Consider the following 19513-nt stretch of genomic DNA (forward strand, 5'->3'; position numbering starts at 1 on the left):
TTTCTCATTCTCTATTCCTCACTATGTAATGCTATATTGATTAATATAACTTATTTATAGTAATGCATTTAAGCTCTATATATTGATATATATATCAATTTTGATTCTTTGACATTAATAAGATATTAATGAACATTCTAATGTATTTTTCTTTAGGCATTAGTAATGCAAGCATTATTATGGGGATTTTATCACTAAGGTGTTTATAATTATATATAATATAGTTATAACAATTTATAATAATATATATTAAAAGATTTTACATTAACAGTTGTGACTGACCCTGTTAGGAAATTATGAATGGGCCTTGATTGTTCAGCCACTTCTCTGAAAACATTTTAAAATAATATTTTTATGCAAAAATGGTTTACAAAGGAAAAAAACTACTTCATTCATTTGATGATCAAACCTTGGAATGAGTCTATGCTAGAGCTGTTATTCTGATGTACTGGGCTACACGGCACTGGTGATGTCTGGCAATGCTTTCTGCTTTTTACTAAAGAGGCTCATTTGCTAACACTCCCATTTCCTCATTCTGGGCCATCCTGCCCAGGGTCCATCCCTTCTTCACCGAATCATCATGCGGTGACTGCCTGGTGCCCAGTGCACTCTGCTGATGCTGTCCCTCTATTCCAGGCAATCTCGTCAACTTGCTGAGCATGCATGTGGCCTCTCCAGTAATATCACACTTGGACAAAGTCCTAATGAACTCTCCTCCTCTCCCATCTCCCTAAAAGCCTTGTCCAGTCTTTCTTATAAAAGCTCGCCCAGCCTACTGTCTTCGTAAAGCCTTCACTACTTGGTGTCATTTGTTTTAGTCTTTAACCCCTTCGCTGCCTCAGTCCTGCACTTAAGGATGCAAGGTTCCCTGAGGTCGGGTAGAGGGCTTACAGCTGTTTACCTGTACTCCCTAAAAGTAGATGAAACAGCTGATCACCAGTGTTCTCCCTTCCAAATGCTTAGGGAGAACCCCACTTCCATCCATTTCCATTCTCCTCCTCCTCTGCTGTTCCAAAGCCTGAAGCTCTTGCACCAGAATATTCAAGAGTTCTCCATGTAGGCATCTGCTCATGGGCTCTAACCTGACTTTATGGCTGGAGTGTGAGACACCCCCCTGTACAGCACAAGTTTCCCCTCTTCTTCCTGTTAAAAACTTACTCACATTAAGCACTGAATGTAATTATTTCAGGAGTCCCAATATGTGGGTGTGTGCTACTGGATCAAAATATTTTCAACCTTTCTTATTGTATCATAACAAGTTAAATAATGATTCCCACCTAAGTACATATTGCACTTAAAAAATAACTGTTTTCTGTTTTATCCAGATGCAAATAGTTAGGTTTTACTTTTTTTAACCCCATTAATGCTATTTTTCCTCTTAGAGTCCTTAAATGCACTGGAGGACCAAGATTTAGATGCTCTCATGGCAGATTTGGTAGCAGATATAAGTGAAGCCGAGCAGAGAACCATCCAGGCTCAGAAAGAGTCCTCTCAGAATCAGCATCACTCAGCACTTTCGGGGGCATCAGACGGCCAGGGTGCAGCCTCGCTTGGTTATGGAGCAAGTGCTGCTGCAGCTGGTATTAGCCACTATGAGGATGCTCTACCACCTCCACCGGCAGAACCCATGTTAGACCTCCCACCGCCCCCACCTCCTCCTGAACCTCTCTCTAAAGTAAGTATTGTAATGAGTCTTTCTCTGTATCGCTAGCTCCCAAATAATATCACGGAGATTTATTATGAATTATGAAAGCTCAGCCTTAGCTTAGGCTTGTTCTCAACTAGCTCTTATAAATTAATCCATTGATTAATCCATTAATCTACATTCTGCCACATGGTGTAAACTCATCTCCATATTGCCCATCCTGCTTCCTCTGCATCTGGCTGACAACTCTGCCTTTCTTCTTCCCAGAGTTCTCTCTGCCCAGAAGTCCCTCCTCGACCTCCTGCCTGGCTATTGGCCGTTCAGCTTTTTATTACACTAATCACAGCAATACATCTTCACACAATGTACAAATATCCCACAACAAAGTATATAGGACCCAAGATGGCAGAACTATTGCCATTTGCTTACTGACTGTCACCTTGGACTTTCTTTGAAGTAATAATTACATTCATAAGTTTGCATGCCTGGACTCTGAAGTTCTATGAAAAAGAATAGTGTGTGTTTCTTGCAAATCAAGAGAGCCTTCCATGAGCAATGTTTTAATCTGTTTTCTATTGTTATAACTGAATATCACGAATGGGTACTGTAGGAAAAATAAAGGTTTATGTAGCACTGGAGGTTGGGGAGTATTATAGTATGGTTCTGGAACCTTCTCAGTAACTAGTGAGGGCTTTCTGCTCATGACCCACTTGCTTTGTAAAGATACCACTTTGTCCCACCTTTTAATCTTTTACAAGGGAAATTAAACTTCAACATCAGTTTTGGTGAGGACATTTAAACTGTAGCAGGTGTGTGTGAAGAATACATTTGGACCAAATATAATATTTATCATAATTTGACTAAAAGTAATATTTTCACGTGCTTATTCCTTAATAATACTCAAACTTTGGAGGACATGTTTTATTAATTTTTCATGAAGTAAGAAACTGATTTATATGTTTCATTGTCCCTGTTCCTAGCCCAGAATATAGAAAATAACAGGTTTTAAGTTGAGTTAAATTGGATTGTTGCCTCTGGTAACTCTGTTCAGTAGGACAAAGACTAAGTGTCCTTGGAATGTCTTCACTGGGGAGGGTATTGTAAAGATAGGTAATGAATGCTTGATATTTATAAGTTTCTGAATTTTGTGAAATAACCGCAAAGTTTACATTGTCCTTATTTGGCATGTTAATTACAATATGTCCCTCAAAAAAAAAAAAAAAGGGTAAAGACAACACTTTGAAGAATTTCTCTTAAGTGGGCTCCTTAAAAATATTTCCAAGTGCCGGGCGGTGGTGGCGCACGCCTTTAATCCCAGCACTCGGGAGGCAGAGCCAGGCGGATCTCTGTGAGTTCGAGGCCAGCCTGGACTACCAAGTGAGTTCCAGGAAAGGCGCAAAGCTACACAGAGAAACCCTGTCTCGAAAAACCAAAAAAATAAATAAATAAATAAATATTTCCAAGTGAGAAGCCAGCTCAGTGTGCTGTGGCTTCCGTACTGGCTGTGCTGAATGATGGCAGTCAGTATGATTTGTATGACCCTAGTGGCCCTCAGAATTCCTACAATCTCAAATATAAATCAAATGTTAAACCACACTCTATCACACTCATTGCCTCACCATGTTTACTCTGGAAAAATTATTTTTAACCTGGTGACTAAGACAGAGCGGACACTCCTAGCCTCAGGTTCCTCAAGGTTTCGGGGGGGGGGGGGGGGTCATGAATTCCTTGAGAGTAAATACAAAGTTGAATGAACAAGTGGAAGCTTACAAAGTTCCTCACTTTCACCTGTTCTTAAAGCATCTCGGCACTCAAAAATATTTCAACAACCAGTGGTATGAGAAGAGATCATTCTACTTTCAAACAATAGGGATGTGACCAGAACACTTCATTTCCAAATCATTATAAATAAATAAATAAACTTTAATAATCCTATTCTCAGGATTTTACCTTATCAAAGGAATTTGAGCTCATAAGAATACTTCACACTCTTTTCTCTTGTTCATGTGTGTTCATCAGTGGAGCGTTTTGTTTGTTTGTTTTGATTTACTTTGGACAGTTTGTGAATTATAAGGTTAAGTTTTGGCTTTAGTATTAAAAAGTAGGATGTTAAGGACATTTTTTAAGTTTCTAATAAAAGCTATGAATCCCATTCTAAATAGATATCATGGTCCAAGAGGATGTGTATGATTTTATGAGGTGCTCAACTCCCTTAGGATGAATGCTTTAATGGATTCTGTGGGTTGGTCCCAGTATCAGTGCATTTTCTGTTGCTGTGATAAAATACTACAACAAAAGCAACTTAGGAAGGAAAGAGTTTGCTTTAGCTTATAGGGAAAGTTCATCATATCAGGGGAGATACAGCAGCAGGCTGCCAGAGCAGGAAGCTGACTGATCACATTTCTATTCACAGGATAAAAGCAAAAAGCAAACAGGAAGTGGGATGAGGCTCACACAAAGCCCACTCACACTGATGTATTTCCTCCAGCAAGGTTCCATGTCCTGATAGTTCCAAACAGCACCACCAGCTAGGGACCCAGAGTTCAAGTCCGTGAGTTTATAGGGGATATTGATCATTCAGACTACCACAGTCCTCTATTTTGTGAGCTGAGCACAGAACAGCATGCTCTAAGTGTATGATACAGTTATTGAGGTCATAATTTCATCTTTTAGGATGAAATTCCCAAGGCTATAAACAATAATTTCTTTCTGTACCTTTGAGTTGACTATTTCAGTTATAGGCATTTATTTATTTTCTGAAAATGGAGGATATAAAATTTGATAATTTTGTTACTATAAATTAACTAGGCACTAACACTAACATGCAATTACCACCCATTGGTATTTATGAGACTCTGTTGACTGTCTTGCCCCTTTACAGGAAGAAGAAGAAGCCCTAGCAAAGGCTGATAAAATCAAATTAGCACTGGAAAAACTGAAGGAAGCCAAGGTTAAGAAGGTAAGCCAACAATCACTTTTGCATAGGGGGGAGCTAAATTAATGATATCATACTATACTTACTGATAAACAGTAAAATAAAAATTTCACCTGCCTCTGGGGAGCTCAGTAGTAGGTCACCTGCCTAACATACTCAAGACCTTGGCTTTAACAGTATCATTGAAATAAAACTAAAGTGGCACTTTCCAAATAATTGTCATCTTTAAAGAATTTTCTGGACAAAGTGAAATGACATGATTTTTCTCTGTATACCATCGTTTAGCGAATTTGTGATTTCTAGGTAGGGAACCTGCATTCATCTGTGTCTTGTAAAGGCTTTCTACTGGAGAGTATGATGGCAAAGAGCTCTCTGTGGTGAGAGAATGCCTAACAGGGCAGACATTTTCTTAGCTCATACATGACTTTTTGTTGGTTTACACATGTATTTTCTCATGAACCAGGAGAGTGGGAGTACAAATTCCCTTTAACAAGAAAGGGAAAGGTCTTTGGTTTTGCTACCACCTAGGCGAGGGCCTTCTGAGTTCCATTTTGAGAATGTAAAATCTGTCCATCCTGGACTCCCTTCCCTGAGTGATGCTCTCTGGGGCTTTCCATAGCTGTCTGCTTATAGCAGGTGGCACATCCTCTGGGCATGCTTCAATTGGGTCAGCCCTCAGCATCCCTTGGCCTCACAGTTCCACAATTTCTTTTGTGAATTTTATGTCCTTGAGCAACCTCTAGACCTGATGCCTGCCTGGCTGTCTCCCTGGGAATTAAATATTGGTTTTGTTGTTAATCTAGTCTCTAATTTGTGTAAATTTTGCATGATCTGCTCCTAACCCTACTTTCCCAGTTAGCCTATAATTTTTTTGAACATTTTCGCCAAGCATAGGGTTTGTTGGTTTGTTTGTTTGTTTGTTTGTTTAGGAATATAATGTATTATGTTATAATAGAAAAACCTGTATCTAACCTGATTAGGAGACTACACCCACTATTAAAATGTTAGTAATAAGGGACTGGAGAGATAGCTCAGTGGATAAGAGCACTGGCTGCTCTTCCAGAGGACCCAGTTTCAATTCCCAACACCCACATGGCAGTTCACAACTGTCTGTAATTCAAGTTCCAGTGGATCTGACTCCCTCACAAAGACATGTAGGTCAAATGCCAATGCATATAAAAATAAAAATAAGTTAGTAATAGTTAAATTGTTTTGTTATTCCTGAAGCGTCTATCATCTCTCACATATTTAGGTGAATTGTCCTTGTCACATAGGGTCTTAACACTTTATATTTCCATGCCACTTGCTACAATTCTTGAATGAAGGAGTTATATACATGGTGATTAATTCAGTAAATATCCCTTGACCATCCCTGGATCCAGACTTTCAAGGCTCATATCCGAAGATATTTTCCAGATAGAACTGATCCTATTCCTTGCAAATGCCAATCAACTTCTTTTTTGTTACTCTTTTATTTTCTGCATGGATGTGCCAGCTTTTCCTTACTGTGGCAAACACCGAAGGTGATCAGCTCGATAGCTGCTCTTCTTGCTGCTGTGGTGAATACCCAGCCATGGCAATCTTAGCAAGGAAGGGCTGGTTTGGGCTCTTAGTTTGAGTGTTCGAACCACCAAAGCAGGGAAGCAGGGAAGGAAGACAGTCAGGGGCTGTAGCATCAGGAGTGCAAGGTCACTGGTCACACTGTGTCTGGTGTCGGGAAGCAAAGAGAGATGAATGCTCAAAGTCGTGAGCCTGTCAGGGACATTTCACAACCACATGTACCGTAACCACTCAGGTGATTTGAGGGATGAGCTGCTATGCTGATGTCTGAGGTTAGTCTTTTCACTCGAACCGCAGTCCACCTTCTCTGCTCCTGTCTCCATAGTCCAAGAGCCTTCAGTGGCTGCCCATCTTGTACAGTGAAGCCAAGCCAGTCTCTATGTGATCTGGCTGCCATTATCTCCCTAGCCTCAGTTCTCTTTCTCTCCCTCCCTCCCTCCATTCCTCCCTCTCCCTCTCCCTCTCTCTCTCCCTCTCCTCCCTCTCCCTCTCACTCTCCCCTCTCCTCCCTCTCCCTCTCCTCCCTCTCCCTCTCTCCCTCTCCTCCCTCTCTCTCTCTCTCTCTCTCTCTCTCTCTCTCTCTCTCTCTCTCTCTCTCTCTCTCCATTAACCACACTGTAACTCAAGCGCTTGCTGTGGTACCTTTGTACCCACCTGTCCCTGGCATTCTTACCCAGATTCTTACTGAGTTTTTTTCTGTCCCTCCCTTAAGTATTCAGTCATCTTCTGAGTGAGACTGTCCCCCACTCTACACACTACTCCCTAAAATTTTCACGCCTTCTCTGCTTTCCTCCTCAGTGTTTTTATCACCACCCAATGAACAACCCACTAATTTATGGCCTATACTCCCTCTGGACCTCCATAGAAGCCCTTCTGGAGACTGTCTTCTTTAACAATGCACCCCTATGCATTAGAGGAGGTGCTAGCTGTGATCAATGGTGAACAGGTCCAGCGGGATTGTTACTTGTATTGAGCTAAATTCTAGCAAGGGAGACAAGTGCAGCGAAGAAAATTAAACCAGGCTCAGCACGGTGTCCCACATTTCTGATCCCAACACTCAGGATCCAGAGGCAGGAGGACTGCAAATTCAAGGCTAGCCTGGACTACAACAGTAAATCTAGACCCAGCTAGTGCTGCACAGCAAGACCTTATCTAATAACAATTATTATTATTATTATTATTATTATTATTATTATTATTATTATTATTATTTATTACACTTTTTTAAAAAAGCAGAAGCATGAGCGGGAAACCAGAAGACGTGGTAGATAGTGCTAAGCCACTCCTCAGATGTATTGGTGATAATGAAGCCTCTCTGAGAAGGTGACTCTTGAACAAAAGCTGAAACAGCTAAGGCCATGGGGCCAAAGAAGAGGGGATCCCCAAGCAGAGGTTAACTTTGATGAGGCAACGAGCATCTTCTCCTCAAGCAAAAACCAGCTTGATGAGATGGAACGAAATAAAAGGATGTTGACCACAGCTCAGTGAGCAACTCAGTAAAAGCAAAGGAAGAGGACGATGTTAGAGTGGCGGGTGGGAGCCACAAGAGCTCAGAGGTGGCAAGGGAAGTTTGGACTACGTCTTAAGTGCAATAGGGAGCCTTTTGAGAGCTCTAAATGAGACTAATGAATGGGTTTTAAAGACCTTACTGGCCGATGTATGGAAAATGAACTGTAGGGATGTGTGGGTGATCTGACTGTGACAGTGCTACTCATTGACTGTCATGGCTGCTCTGGCCCACTAAGTGGGTGCCCTCTTCCTCCTTCAGTATCCCACATGTGTCCCTCCCACACTCGGAGGCTGCGTGCTGGGTCAGCGAGAACTACGTTCCTCATCAATAAGGACAGTTCCTCTGACAAAAGCATACAGGTGGCTATGCTCCCATGATAGAACCACCAAACAAGCCCTCAAGGACAATAAATTATAGTAGTAGAGAGTGGCGGTGGGGTGACTTGTTCTAGATTCCTTCTAGCACGGCTGAGCATGCGTTGACTTGAGCTACAAATAAGTGGCAGGTGCAGACATGCCGTATGGAGTGGCTGGCTTTGCCTGTGAATACAGATAAAAGAGAATGAGAGCAGGGAGGCTGCAGCAGGAGGATCACACGTTCAAGAGACGCCTAGGCACACCATGAGACCCTGTCTCAAAACCCCAAGGACTTGGGATGTGGCTCAGTGGTAGAATGTTTGCCTAACAAGTGCAAGGCCCTGGGCTTGATCCTCATCACTTCGAGAGGGGGATGAAGGGATGGAGGGAGGATTTTTTTTTTTAAAGTCATAATTACACACTTTCAAGGCACTGGATGATTTATAAATGAGGGCCACATTGTGCGTTTTTAGAAGAGAAATGAAAGGAGAAGTACTTCTTACAGAAGATGAGACAAGAGCAAATGCAGACTGCTTGCACAGATGGCCCGTGAAGAACAGGGGGCCTTTCAGCTCTTCCCAGCCATCTATCCAAAACAACACAGCTTTGCCCCTTTTAGTTCTGATGGATTGTGTCAGTGAACGCAAAGCACAAGGCCTGGACCCAAGGAAGATGCAGAGGAAAGCGCTCACCAATGGGGAAGGAAAGAAGGCTCCTGACTCTCTGCTGTATTCTTTAAGACGACACTCTGTATGTGATGCAGCACATTAAGAAAAGAATAGAGGCCAGGCGGTGGTGGCGCACGCCTTTAATCCCAGCACTCGGGAGGCAGAGGCAGGCGGATTTCTGTGAGTTCGAAGCCAGCCTGGACTACCAAGTGAGTCCCAGGAAAGGCGCAAAGCTACACAGAGAAACCCTGTCTCAAAAAACCAAAAAAAAAAAAAAGAAAGAAAGAAAAGAATAGAAATGATCCACATTTAAAGAAAATGGCTGTGAGGGTCTCACAGCTATTTTAAAGGATGAAAGTGAGTTAGTGCAGGAATACTGAGGCGGAAGATCAAAAGGTCAAAGACAGCCTGAGTTACACAGAGACCCTGTCTCATTAAAAAAAAAAAAAAAGGGGGGGGGGGGTCCTCGCCACAGAAGTATTTGCTTTTAAGGTTCTGGTGGGATGTTGACATTACTTTGAATTACAAATGATATGCATAACTTATGCTACCAAGTTTTTGAAGATGGAAACACAATTTGACTCATTTGTTAATTTAATTTATTCCAAAGCTCTGTGACAGAACAATTCCATTTGTAAATCTTATTATAGAAGCCCAAAAAAGTAATTTGCATGATTCAGGGCTAAAATATTTTCCATTTAACAATTTGCAAGTGAAAATGAGATTTCGTTACCAAATCATTTGGCTCCAGAGAAGATCACGTGATGAACTGCAGAGCGTTGTCATGATGCTGTCCCGTGTTGGTACAGAACCACTCGGCTGCTTGCAAGTATGGCAGAAGCTGTGAGAAACCATAAATATAATTTCTTCCTATTCAGTCACTTATGTTTTCTAAACTTTACAATTATAGATATTCATAAGTACATGTGGATTAAACCTAGTTTTCCATTTCTGCCAAAAAAAAAAAGGAGCCTCTTCCATCATTATGAAACTATGTGGTTTGGCAATATCTTCCTCAGTATAAAAATGAAAGGGAAAGGCAACATATGTTTTCCCTTCTAAAGCATCTCTAAGCAGGAATGAAACGTGGTCAAATGTCGATATTTTTCTCTATCAGAAACACTGCTTTCTAAGCCCTGACTTCTGTGGTGTTTCCTAGAACATATAACTCTTCTATAGCAGTAATTCTCAGCCAAGAACATGGACATCTTCCACAGAAAAAAATACAAAAAAAGACCCAACTTTATCCAAGGTAAAGAGGGTGCCCATTATGATGGGCAAAGAAGTACCTAAAGGGACACTTGTCTCCTCCATGTGTTTTCAGACTATTAAAATCATGGACCTTAACGAATTCAAATTTCACTCTGAACCCCATGCTGAGAGCAGAAGAGAGGCTTGAACTCTGGTGCCATCAGCCTGTTCTAGTTTCACTCTGTTGACATGACTGAAAAAACCCTGACCAAAAGCAAGCTTGAGAAGGAAACGGTTTATTTGACTTGGTCTTCCCGATCAGGGAACATCATTGAGCAAAGTCAGGTTGGAATTCAAAGCAGGAACTATGGAAAGAGGGCAGCTTGCTAGCCTGCTCACTGACTCACAGGCTCATTCATGCTTCGCCAGCATTGTTATACAGCCCAGGACCACCTCCGCAAGGAATGATGCGGTCTACAGTGGGCTGGGCCAGCCTGCATCAATTAACAGTCAAGACAGTCCCGTACAGATGTGTCCACAGACCAACCTGATAGAGACAATTACTCAATTGATACTCTTTTTCTTCGAGTCATTCTAGGCTGTCTCAGATGGACACAACTAGAGGAAGAATTTTCCTCGGGAAGAGATTTCATATAGTTATGACACTTTATGAGGCCACCTTGTAGGTCAGACAGGAGTCAAAACAATGGCAAGTCAATGATGGGCAAGGCCACACCTTAACCAGGACCGTTTAACTGTGCAAATCTCTTTCTCCCTAGTTAAACCTCTTGCCAATACCCTAAACAATGACTCCAGGGCCACTGCTGCACCTCTTCATTTTCTTCCTCTTCCCAGGGTAGCCTTTACTGGATAAATCTCCTCTTTCTGCTGTTCACTTTAATTAGTCCCTTTAACTGGCATACTGGGGGCAGTGGCAAAACCTAGGATATTGAGGCTGCCATGCCCAGGCTTTTGCCCTAAAAGTCCCTTTAACAAAGGGACTTCAGTCACAAAGATACAGGGAGCTCTTTTAGTCAAGAAATGCTGCTAGCCCCAAAAACAAAACGGGAACAAGAAACGGAAGGATGTTGGGAAAGCAAGAAGTTGGTGCTTCTTCAGAGATATTTTCTGTCTCCCCCACCAGAATGCAGTGGCTTGAAATTGGGCCAAGGGCCTTGTTTATTGTCTGTTTTGTGTTTTTGAATTTATTTTTCCACCTCTGTGCTTCTAATGTGTAAAGGAGTTCACAGTGAAGTCGGGAGATACATTCCATTTTTTAAATATTTCCTATTTGCCCTCTGAGAATTTCAGACATGTATACAATGTAATTTGACCATATTCACCCCCCCCAAATCTCCTTTCCAACTCTTCCAAGACCCCCTATCACATCCCATCCCAAATTCATAGCCTGTTTTTTCAACTCACTGAATCCAGTCAGCGCTGTCAGTACGTACAGATGTATAGGCCCATCCATTGGAGAGTGGGCCACCTATCAGGGATCATATCCCTGAAGAAAACCGGCCCTTCCTCTCCCAAGTACCATCAACTTAAGTCAGAGTGGGGCTTCCTGAACACCTCTCCCATGCTGCAATTTTGACTGTACTGATCCTGAACAAATGTTGTGAAAATAATGGCAGCTTTTGTACGTTCAAGAGTTCAGCAATCCTGTCCTGTCCAGAAGATACTGTTTTACAGCAGTCCTCATCATTAAGCGCTGCATTAATCTATGGATAAAAATATTAAATATTTAGAAGGCAGTTTGATGCTACATCCATTTAGTAAAATAGTAGTATTAGGTTCTCCACTGGGACCCATGACGCCCTCAGCCTTGGGTTCTTGGCCCAGTTTATAGTACCAGACATGAGTTCTATCCTATAGAGCAGGCTTTAAATCTAATCAGAAAGCAGCTGGCTACCCCCCATAACCATCATGCCACCACTGCTGGTTGAGAAAAGTCATCTACAATCTTTTCCTGGAACTCGCTCTGTAGACCAGGCTGGCCTCGAACTCACAGAGGTCCACCTGCCTCTGCCTCCCGAGTACTGGGATTAAAGGCGTGTGCCACCACCGCCCGGCCTGTCATCTACAATCTTACCAAACTGTGAACCCTGTGAGCTACAGTAACAGCAGCCTATCCAGAGGATGCATTCCTAACGTACAGAAATAATAAGTGGCAGAAATAATAGCAATGCGGACACCTTAAGCTTAGCAGCCTGCCCCGGTTGCTGAAACTGACTGATGCTCTGTGGCTTCCTCTTCAGCTCGTGGTTAAGGTGCATATGGACGATAACAGCACCAAGTCGCTGATGGTGGATGAGCGACAATTGGCTAGGGATGTTCTGGACAACCTTTTTGAAAAAACCCATTGTGACTGCAATGTGGACTGGTGTCTTTATGAAATATATCCCGAATTGCAAATTGGTAAGTCTCTCCCCCACATCCGGGCTGTACTTCCAAAGCCTGGCTTTTGTTCTATTAGGGGCTTTAGTCTGTCTTATAAATTTATTTCAAGATCTCAAGACATGACTAACATCAGTGCCCTCATCTGAGGTGAGTACTTGCTCCATTGTTTCTTTGCGGCAGACACTCAGTTGGTAGAGGGTGGCAGGCTTTGGGGGATGTGAACTTTATCACTGTCACCTTGCTAGTGACTCTAAAGGGGGAAGAAAGAGCTAATATGGTTCATCCTGCTACATGTTTAGGAAGCTCAGCAGATTGCAGGAGATCTGGGTTCCTGTCAGCTAATATCCCTTTAAAGATTGCTTCCTTGGGACATAATGTGACTGCCAGATCTTACATCCTCGCTCACTTCCCCTGCCTCCCTCCAAACTCGACTTATCACTAACACTTTGCTAATGGAAGAGGTTCAGCCCCAGGGGTCAAAACGCAGTGAAATAAATTGATAGTTTATTTATTCATTTGTTTATTTATTCATTTGTTTGTTTTTTCTTTTTTCTTTTACCTTTTAATTTAATAAATTTAATAAATCAGCAATTTAATAAATTCTCTGTTCCTTCCATTCATCCTCAGGGCACACTGCCTCCCAAGAGGGCTGTATGAAACCCAGAATTATCTCCTTTTGGTCTTTAGGGTAATTTTTTTCTATGGAAAGTGGTCCACATTAAAATAGTCCCTTAACCAGGCATGCTGGCACATGCTCATAATCCCACCCTTGGAGAGGCTAAGGCAGGAGGAGGATGAGTCCCAGGCTGGTCTGAGCTGCATAGGGAGACCCTCTCTCAAAACTAACACAAACAGAGGTCTTGACGTTTTCTTCAATTCTGTGAGTCAGGAAAACAAGGGAAGGAAAACCTTCCATTCCTCTCCAGCTTGGTTCAGGCATTCCTCTATTGTCTTTAGAGTTTTAGAGTGATCAGTTGTGAGGTTCACAGTTTCGCTCACAATGTTTAAGCACTCACTGCTCCGTAGCCACTCCCGTAGTGACTGGATTTACCTCTGGTAAGAACGATTTAAAATGAAAAGCAAAATGCTAGCACTCAAAAAGCATGATAACTATCCCCCAAAGTACTGTAGTTCCTGCCATTTATAATGTTTTTATGTAAACTAAATTCAGAACCTGACGCTGACGTATAAAACCATCAGGAACGACGCACTGTTGTTGCAGGCAGGGATGTTAGTGCAGAGGCTGGGCGCTGGACCACTCCAGTTCTCCCGCCTCTTTACAGTGGACTGCACCGAGACTATGTCTACTTCAGGAAAGGAAATAGCTTCTTCGGGACAAGGTCCACAGGGGCCTGGAGATGTGCCATGCAAGAAGGCAGAGAAGGAGCTGAGCAGGGGGTCCCCGGTGAGCTTTGTGGGTCGTTAACATAGTAACCGCCTCCCCCATGTTCAGATGCCCATCCAGTTTTCAGAGCATATGCCCTTGGCTGAATAAATTCAAACGCAACAAAGTAAGATCTGCCAATCTTTAGAAACCTTGTAAACTATTGCCCTTAACTCAATAGTAGACTCCCGTCTGAAATATCTTTTTTATTTCATCAGAGAGAATATTTGAAGACCATGAAAACGTTGTTGAAGTCTTATCAGACTGGACAAGAGACACAGAAAACAAAGTACTGTTTTTGCAGAAAGAGGAAAAATATGCTGTGTTTAAAAATCCTCAGGTAAGATAGCCCGTATTTCGTTAAACTATGTAGTGAATGAAGAAGTTTTTGTCACCTGTGTACTGGTCAAAGCATAATCTCAGGAAATCTCACAAATGTGTTCCTTTCAAATAAACACAAGTGTAGAAATTCGGTCTTTTGAAAGATTTAGAAAGAAAACTCTATTATTTTCCTTTTTTTTTTTTCATTCAAAATCCAAAGCATATCCATTGTTCATTGTCTAACGCTCCTCTTGGGTTTGAGTTCCTAGTAGGCTCCATTAGTCCAATGTGCCTGATGAACTACAGATTATTAATTTTTCTGTTGCAAAGTTACATGTTTTGTAGCTCATATTTGTTGTTTATTAATACTGTGATAACTAAAGTGAGTTTACTGGGAGGTCTGAGACCCATAAATGCCATCATATTGAAAAAAAAAGATGAAGAGAGAAATACTTATTTACAATTTGGGCCAGAGCTTATGAAATAAAAATACCTAGTTTCTTTTTACCTTTTCTATGGCAGAGTTACACTTTATTGAAAAGATTAAATAAAGGCCAGGAAATATGAATGTGTAAATTTAATCAGAAGGGTGTGAACTCTGTTCCTTAGAGACACTTCCCCATTCCACTGATGCTGCCGCTGCAGCCCATTCCTGCTCTCAGTGTAGACGCCCCTGGGGGGTTTTCATTAAACCCCCCTCAAACATCCTGTCTTTCACAGGATCCCTGCCACACTATTGCAGAGCACTCAGAGTATATAAAATTTATTGTGATGTCCTTAAGCAATTGACACAAACACAAAAGCATTGATCTCATATTTGAAAGTGGCTCCCTCAAGTCATATATATCAGGATGCAACAAAACATCTAAGCCTTTCTGGGAGTGACTTCAAGCACCTGGAATCACATGAGAACCGGAATGCCAGTCTATACTGCCTGTCACCACAGATAGTCAACGGAGGCTGGGGTTGAGTCATTGGTTGAAGCTGCGTTACTCAGAGAGGCAGCAACCTGGAAAAGTAGATGGTTAATACCCCCAAAGTTCTGCCTTCCCCACCCCATCTAGTATATTTTGTAGGGAACCCTAAAAAGGCAGTTCATCATTCCAAAGTGTAGCCTTGTCCCTCTAGTCAGGGGTCACCATTGTCTCTGATTCACCATCTTGGGATTCCTGCCTCTCTTCTCTACCTCCTTCCTTTGCTGTGTTTCTCTGTGGAGCAGAGTTCATATCCACACAACACTGCTTAGTCTCATATTCCTCCCAAGCACCACAGATCAAAGGCTAACTCAGCAGCACATATATGCTGAGCTCTTGTTGAACAATATCAGGTACCAGTGTCTCTTTATATAAAGGGTCTTTATCTTTCCCTCCTGTCCCAAACACATTTTTAAAGGAAATTCTAAGACTATTACTGATGGAAGTGATATCCATGGTCATGGTCATTCAGACATCTTTCCATTTTTACACGAAAGGAAACTGAATCTCGAATCACTAGGGGAAGAATTAGAAGAGTCTGAGGCAGGTTACTTACAGGAAAATGTTTTTTCCCCTTGCATTGATTTTATCATTGCCATGGCCAAATACCTGACAGAAACAACTTAAGGGAGAAAGGACTTATTTGGCTCACAGTTGCAGAAGTCTCCACCCATTGTGGTAAGAAGAATATGGGGCAGGATGGCTTCATGTCATGGTAGGCAGGAAGCAGAACAGGGTAGTAACAGAAAAAGGCTAATACAGGATAAATCCCCAAAGACATAGCCTTAGTGACCTACTTCCTCCAACCAGCACCTACACACACACACACACACACGGGAAGAGAGAGAGAGAGAGAGAGAGAGAGAGAGAGAGAGAGAGAGAGAGAGAGAGAGAGAGAGAGAGAGAGGGAGGGAGGGAGGGAGAGAGAGAGAGAGAGAGAGAGAGAGAGAGAGAGAGAGAGAGAGAGATCCACCATTTTCCAATATTCCTATTCAGATTGTGAATCCATCAGAGGATTAAAGATTAATCCATTCATTAGAGAGTCCTCATAGCCTAATTGACTCTAGAAGTGCCCTCATGGACACGACCAGAAAGTACTTTAATAATATCATAAGTGTCTCTCCATCCAGTCAAATTGACAAGACCAATCATCACATAACTGTCCTGTGCTGTTTTGGGGTCCTCCCTGGGATATGTGGTGGCAACTGACAACAAAGCAATTCAGAAACAGCAAACACTAAAAATGTCAGTTTTTCAACCTGTTATCTACCTTTACTGGTCTCTCCACTTCAATTCCTGTATTAGTAAGGGTGCCGTATCAGGGACTGTCCCAAAGAGCGCTTCTAAGCCCACATTTCGAACAAACTAGAATCTTCTTTCTTTCTCCTATGCTGACCCAGACAAAAGGATAGAGCATCTCTGCCTCCCTCAATATTTGACTTCTATCTCCATGTCCAAGGCAGCTTTTCCTAAGAGCCCATCTTCCAATCTGCAGGAAACGGGGGAAAGAGTCAGGGGAATGTTAACCAGGCTTCTCTCTCTCAGACGCCATTAGCCATAAATGAGCCACTTGGTGAACCAAACTACAAAGTGAGGATTTGACTTCTATATAACAACCATAGACACTAGGTTCAAGGCCACCATTGTGTGTGACTCCTTCACAAAATACCTTTTCTATTGAGTCCATGAAAATGCTGTCCAGGAACTGTGCGGCGTGTCCATTGTTAAGAGGAAGAAGGAGGCATACAGCTTTGCCGCTGTGTCTGATGAAGCACTATCGAATCCTAACAGTACAGTTTACGGACTTTACACACTGAATACTTCCCTTCAACTCATGCCTTCAAGATGCAGGCCATAACGAGGCTCCTTGTGCCTTTTCCCAGTATTTACTCTCCACTGTAGCGGCAGTCAGTATTCAGATCTTTACCTCCTTTCTTTTCCCTTAGTTTTCCCTTATTTTGTGAAATGGAATCATGTTTAGATTTTATTCCCACTTAACTTTCATTCACATTGATGCTGATAGCATCAGCTTACTCTTCTCTCCATCGGGTGGCTAACCAGAATGTATATATTCACTGTGCTGTCGGCAGATGTGGGGTTTGTTTCTAGCCTGGCATTTAAGTAGTTATGCTGGTGGAAATATCTTGTATATGTTTTTAGCTGAACATACACAGACATTTCTCTTGCACGTATATCTATGAATGAAATTACTAGGACATAGACTATGTTTCCATTTAGCTATGGCAAATGCTGATGAGGAATTTTCTGCATATTCTTTAGGTTTGTTCTCCCTTTATCATTGTATGAAACTTCCTATCGTTCTAGATTCTCAGCAGCCATTGATGTTGCTTTTTCTGGTTAGTTTGAGCAAATTAATAATAAACTTAGAGACACCGGTAAGGCATTGGTTTCACGTTAAGGAAAGAAATAAAAGCACTTCCCTTTAGAGTCACTTAATCAGGAGTGAGTCCAGATCTGAGCTCTGCACTTCCTATTCCCTGTGTCTTTTGTCTCCTGTCTGTTGTATGGGTCTGAATCTGTGCTTGCCTTAAGGCTGTCTTGTGAATCTGTCCTGTGTCTGTCTCTGTGTCTGTCCCCAGTGTCTGTGTGTGTGTCCATTTCTGTTGTGTCTGTCCCTATCAAAGGGATTTGCTCTGTCTTTATTGAAAATCACAGAAAGCATCACATGGGGAAGGGATGAGGGACACTTTACAGAAATCTTTAACGGTTTTACTATGGTTTAAGTAACTTACTCCAACCCAGATAGCAAACAGTATTACAAACATCACTGCTTACCAATCAATATCAAATGTGTGTGTGTTCAACATTTATGGTGGATATTCATTTTATAAGATTGTTTTCAGCCTCTATTTTTGTGCTGTTTTCAGCAGCTAATACACATGCATTACTCCAGCAGCCAGGGCATGCTTCCATGTGTGCACTTTAGGACTGAAGCTATGCATTACCTTAGGTTGTAACAGCCACAGCCAGGAAGTAGAGAAAGATGAATACGGGCACTCCGTTCACCTTTTTCTTTCCGAATCTAGTTTTAACAAGGAAGATGAATCATTGTATAATCCATGTGACATAGAAACAGAAGGAAGACTATTTGTCGGGAGAAAAGAGACCAGCAAAAGGAAGACGGGGCAGTGGGCAGGGCAGGGGAAGGGTACAAATAATAACAAAGTATAATTTCTTACACGAGTGAAAAGTGTCATAAGGAAGCCCATTACTTCATATGTGGACTTAAAGTTTTAATTAAAAAAGAAAATAATGAAGGAGGGAAGAAGAAAAGAGAGGCGAGGAGAAGACAGGGGAGGGGAGGAGAGTGGGTAAGAAGAAGGGGAGGGGGACGGGAGGGGAGGGGAGAAGGGAGGGGAGGGGAGGAAAGGGGGAGGAAGGGAGGAGGAGGGGAGAAGGGGAAAGGGAGGAGAAGGGGAGAAGAGGGGAGGGGGAGGGGAGAGGAGGAAGAGGTGAGAAAGAAGGGAAGAAGAGGGGAGGGGGAGAGGAGAAAAGGTGAGAGGGGAGGGGAGGGGAGAAGAGGTGGGAGAGGGGAGGAGAGGAGGGGAGGAATCAAAGACAAATCAGACACCCGCTGGGCAGAGGCACCTGTACTCAGGTCTGACAACCTGATTTGACCCCTGGTTCCTACCAGGTGGCAGGGAGAAATGACTCCTGGCTATTTTCCTCTGAATACCACACACCTGCCAATGTGGCCTACACACACACACACACACACACACACACACACAGCACACAGCACACAAAACAATTATTAAATAACCTTAAAAAAAAATAGAAAACAGTGTCTATGTCCCAGAACATCAGTTCTGAAAAATTATTAAACTGTACAAAACCATAAAAATGGATCATGAGAATCCCAAAACTGAAATCTCCACTATTTGATGGAGTCTTTTATCCATCGCTTATCTGGGAGTCGGGCTGGGGAAGAGGCATTGAAGCACATGTAAACACGGGAGCTTTGAGCTCAATTACGAGAAACAATTCTCCAGAACTCGGGTCTGCTTCTGCAGGCAGAACTCCAAGGCACTCACCAATGGCCAGCGAAGAGGTTTCTCATAGCCGGCTGGCTCTCTGGGATCCATTGCTGACTGCGTTAGTTCAGTGTGTTCTCTGACGGCATTTACATTCAGCTTCTTGATTTGTAATAATGCCACAGCTGCTCTTCCCACCCTACAGAAGCCGCTGCAGCATGAAATCCATTTGATGCACTGCTGAAGTGATGTATGAGAGGAAGGTGGTTTGATCTCAACCCAGATGCAGTGCTCACTTCCGATAAAGTCAGCCGCAATCAATTATAAGCTTGTGGGGAGAAACCAGGGTCTGAAAATTTGCAGGACAAAAGATACTTAACTGTGGAGTGGGGAGAATCCTGAAAGGATGGCTTGTCTTGGCTGAGAAGAGATAACAGGTCACCCCTGTTTTAAAAATGGAGAAAAACGGGGTGTGTGCTAATGGCCCTGCTGGTCGTCATTGTTGCACCCTATCCGAGTCCATTTAAGAGCACTTTAGGTCTCCTCAGAAGCCATTGTTCTAGCCTCGTTC

At 42.5% G+C, this 19513-nt stretch overlaps 1 protein-coding gene across 2 annotated transcripts in view; it reads left to right on the forward strand.

Annotated features, from left to right (window-relative positions):
* The window catches only part of Apbb1ip (amyloid beta precursor protein binding family B member 1 interacting protein), a 100801-nt gene that overhangs the window by 48822 nt on the left and 32466 nt on the right, over window positions 1–19513 (forward strand). For both annotated transcript variants that reach the window (XM_059262464.1, XM_059262463.1), the window contains exons 4-7: window positions 1383–1675; window positions 4527–4604; window positions 12127–12286; window positions 13871–13992. In XM_059262464.1, coding sequence (XP_059118447.1) covers window positions 1383–1675; window positions 4527–4604; window positions 12127–12286; window positions 13871–13992 — 653 coding nt within the window. The remainder of the gene's footprint in view (window positions 1–1382; window positions 1676–4526; window positions 4605–12126; window positions 12287–13870; window positions 13993–19513) is intronic.

The sequence above is a fragment of the Peromyscus eremicus genome, chromosome 5 (genome assembly GCF_949786415.1).
Source record: "Peromyscus eremicus chromosome 5, PerEre_H2_v1, whole genome shotgun sequence".
Taxonomy (NCBI): Eukaryota; Metazoa; Chordata; class Mammalia; order Rodentia; family Cricetidae; genus Peromyscus; species Peromyscus eremicus.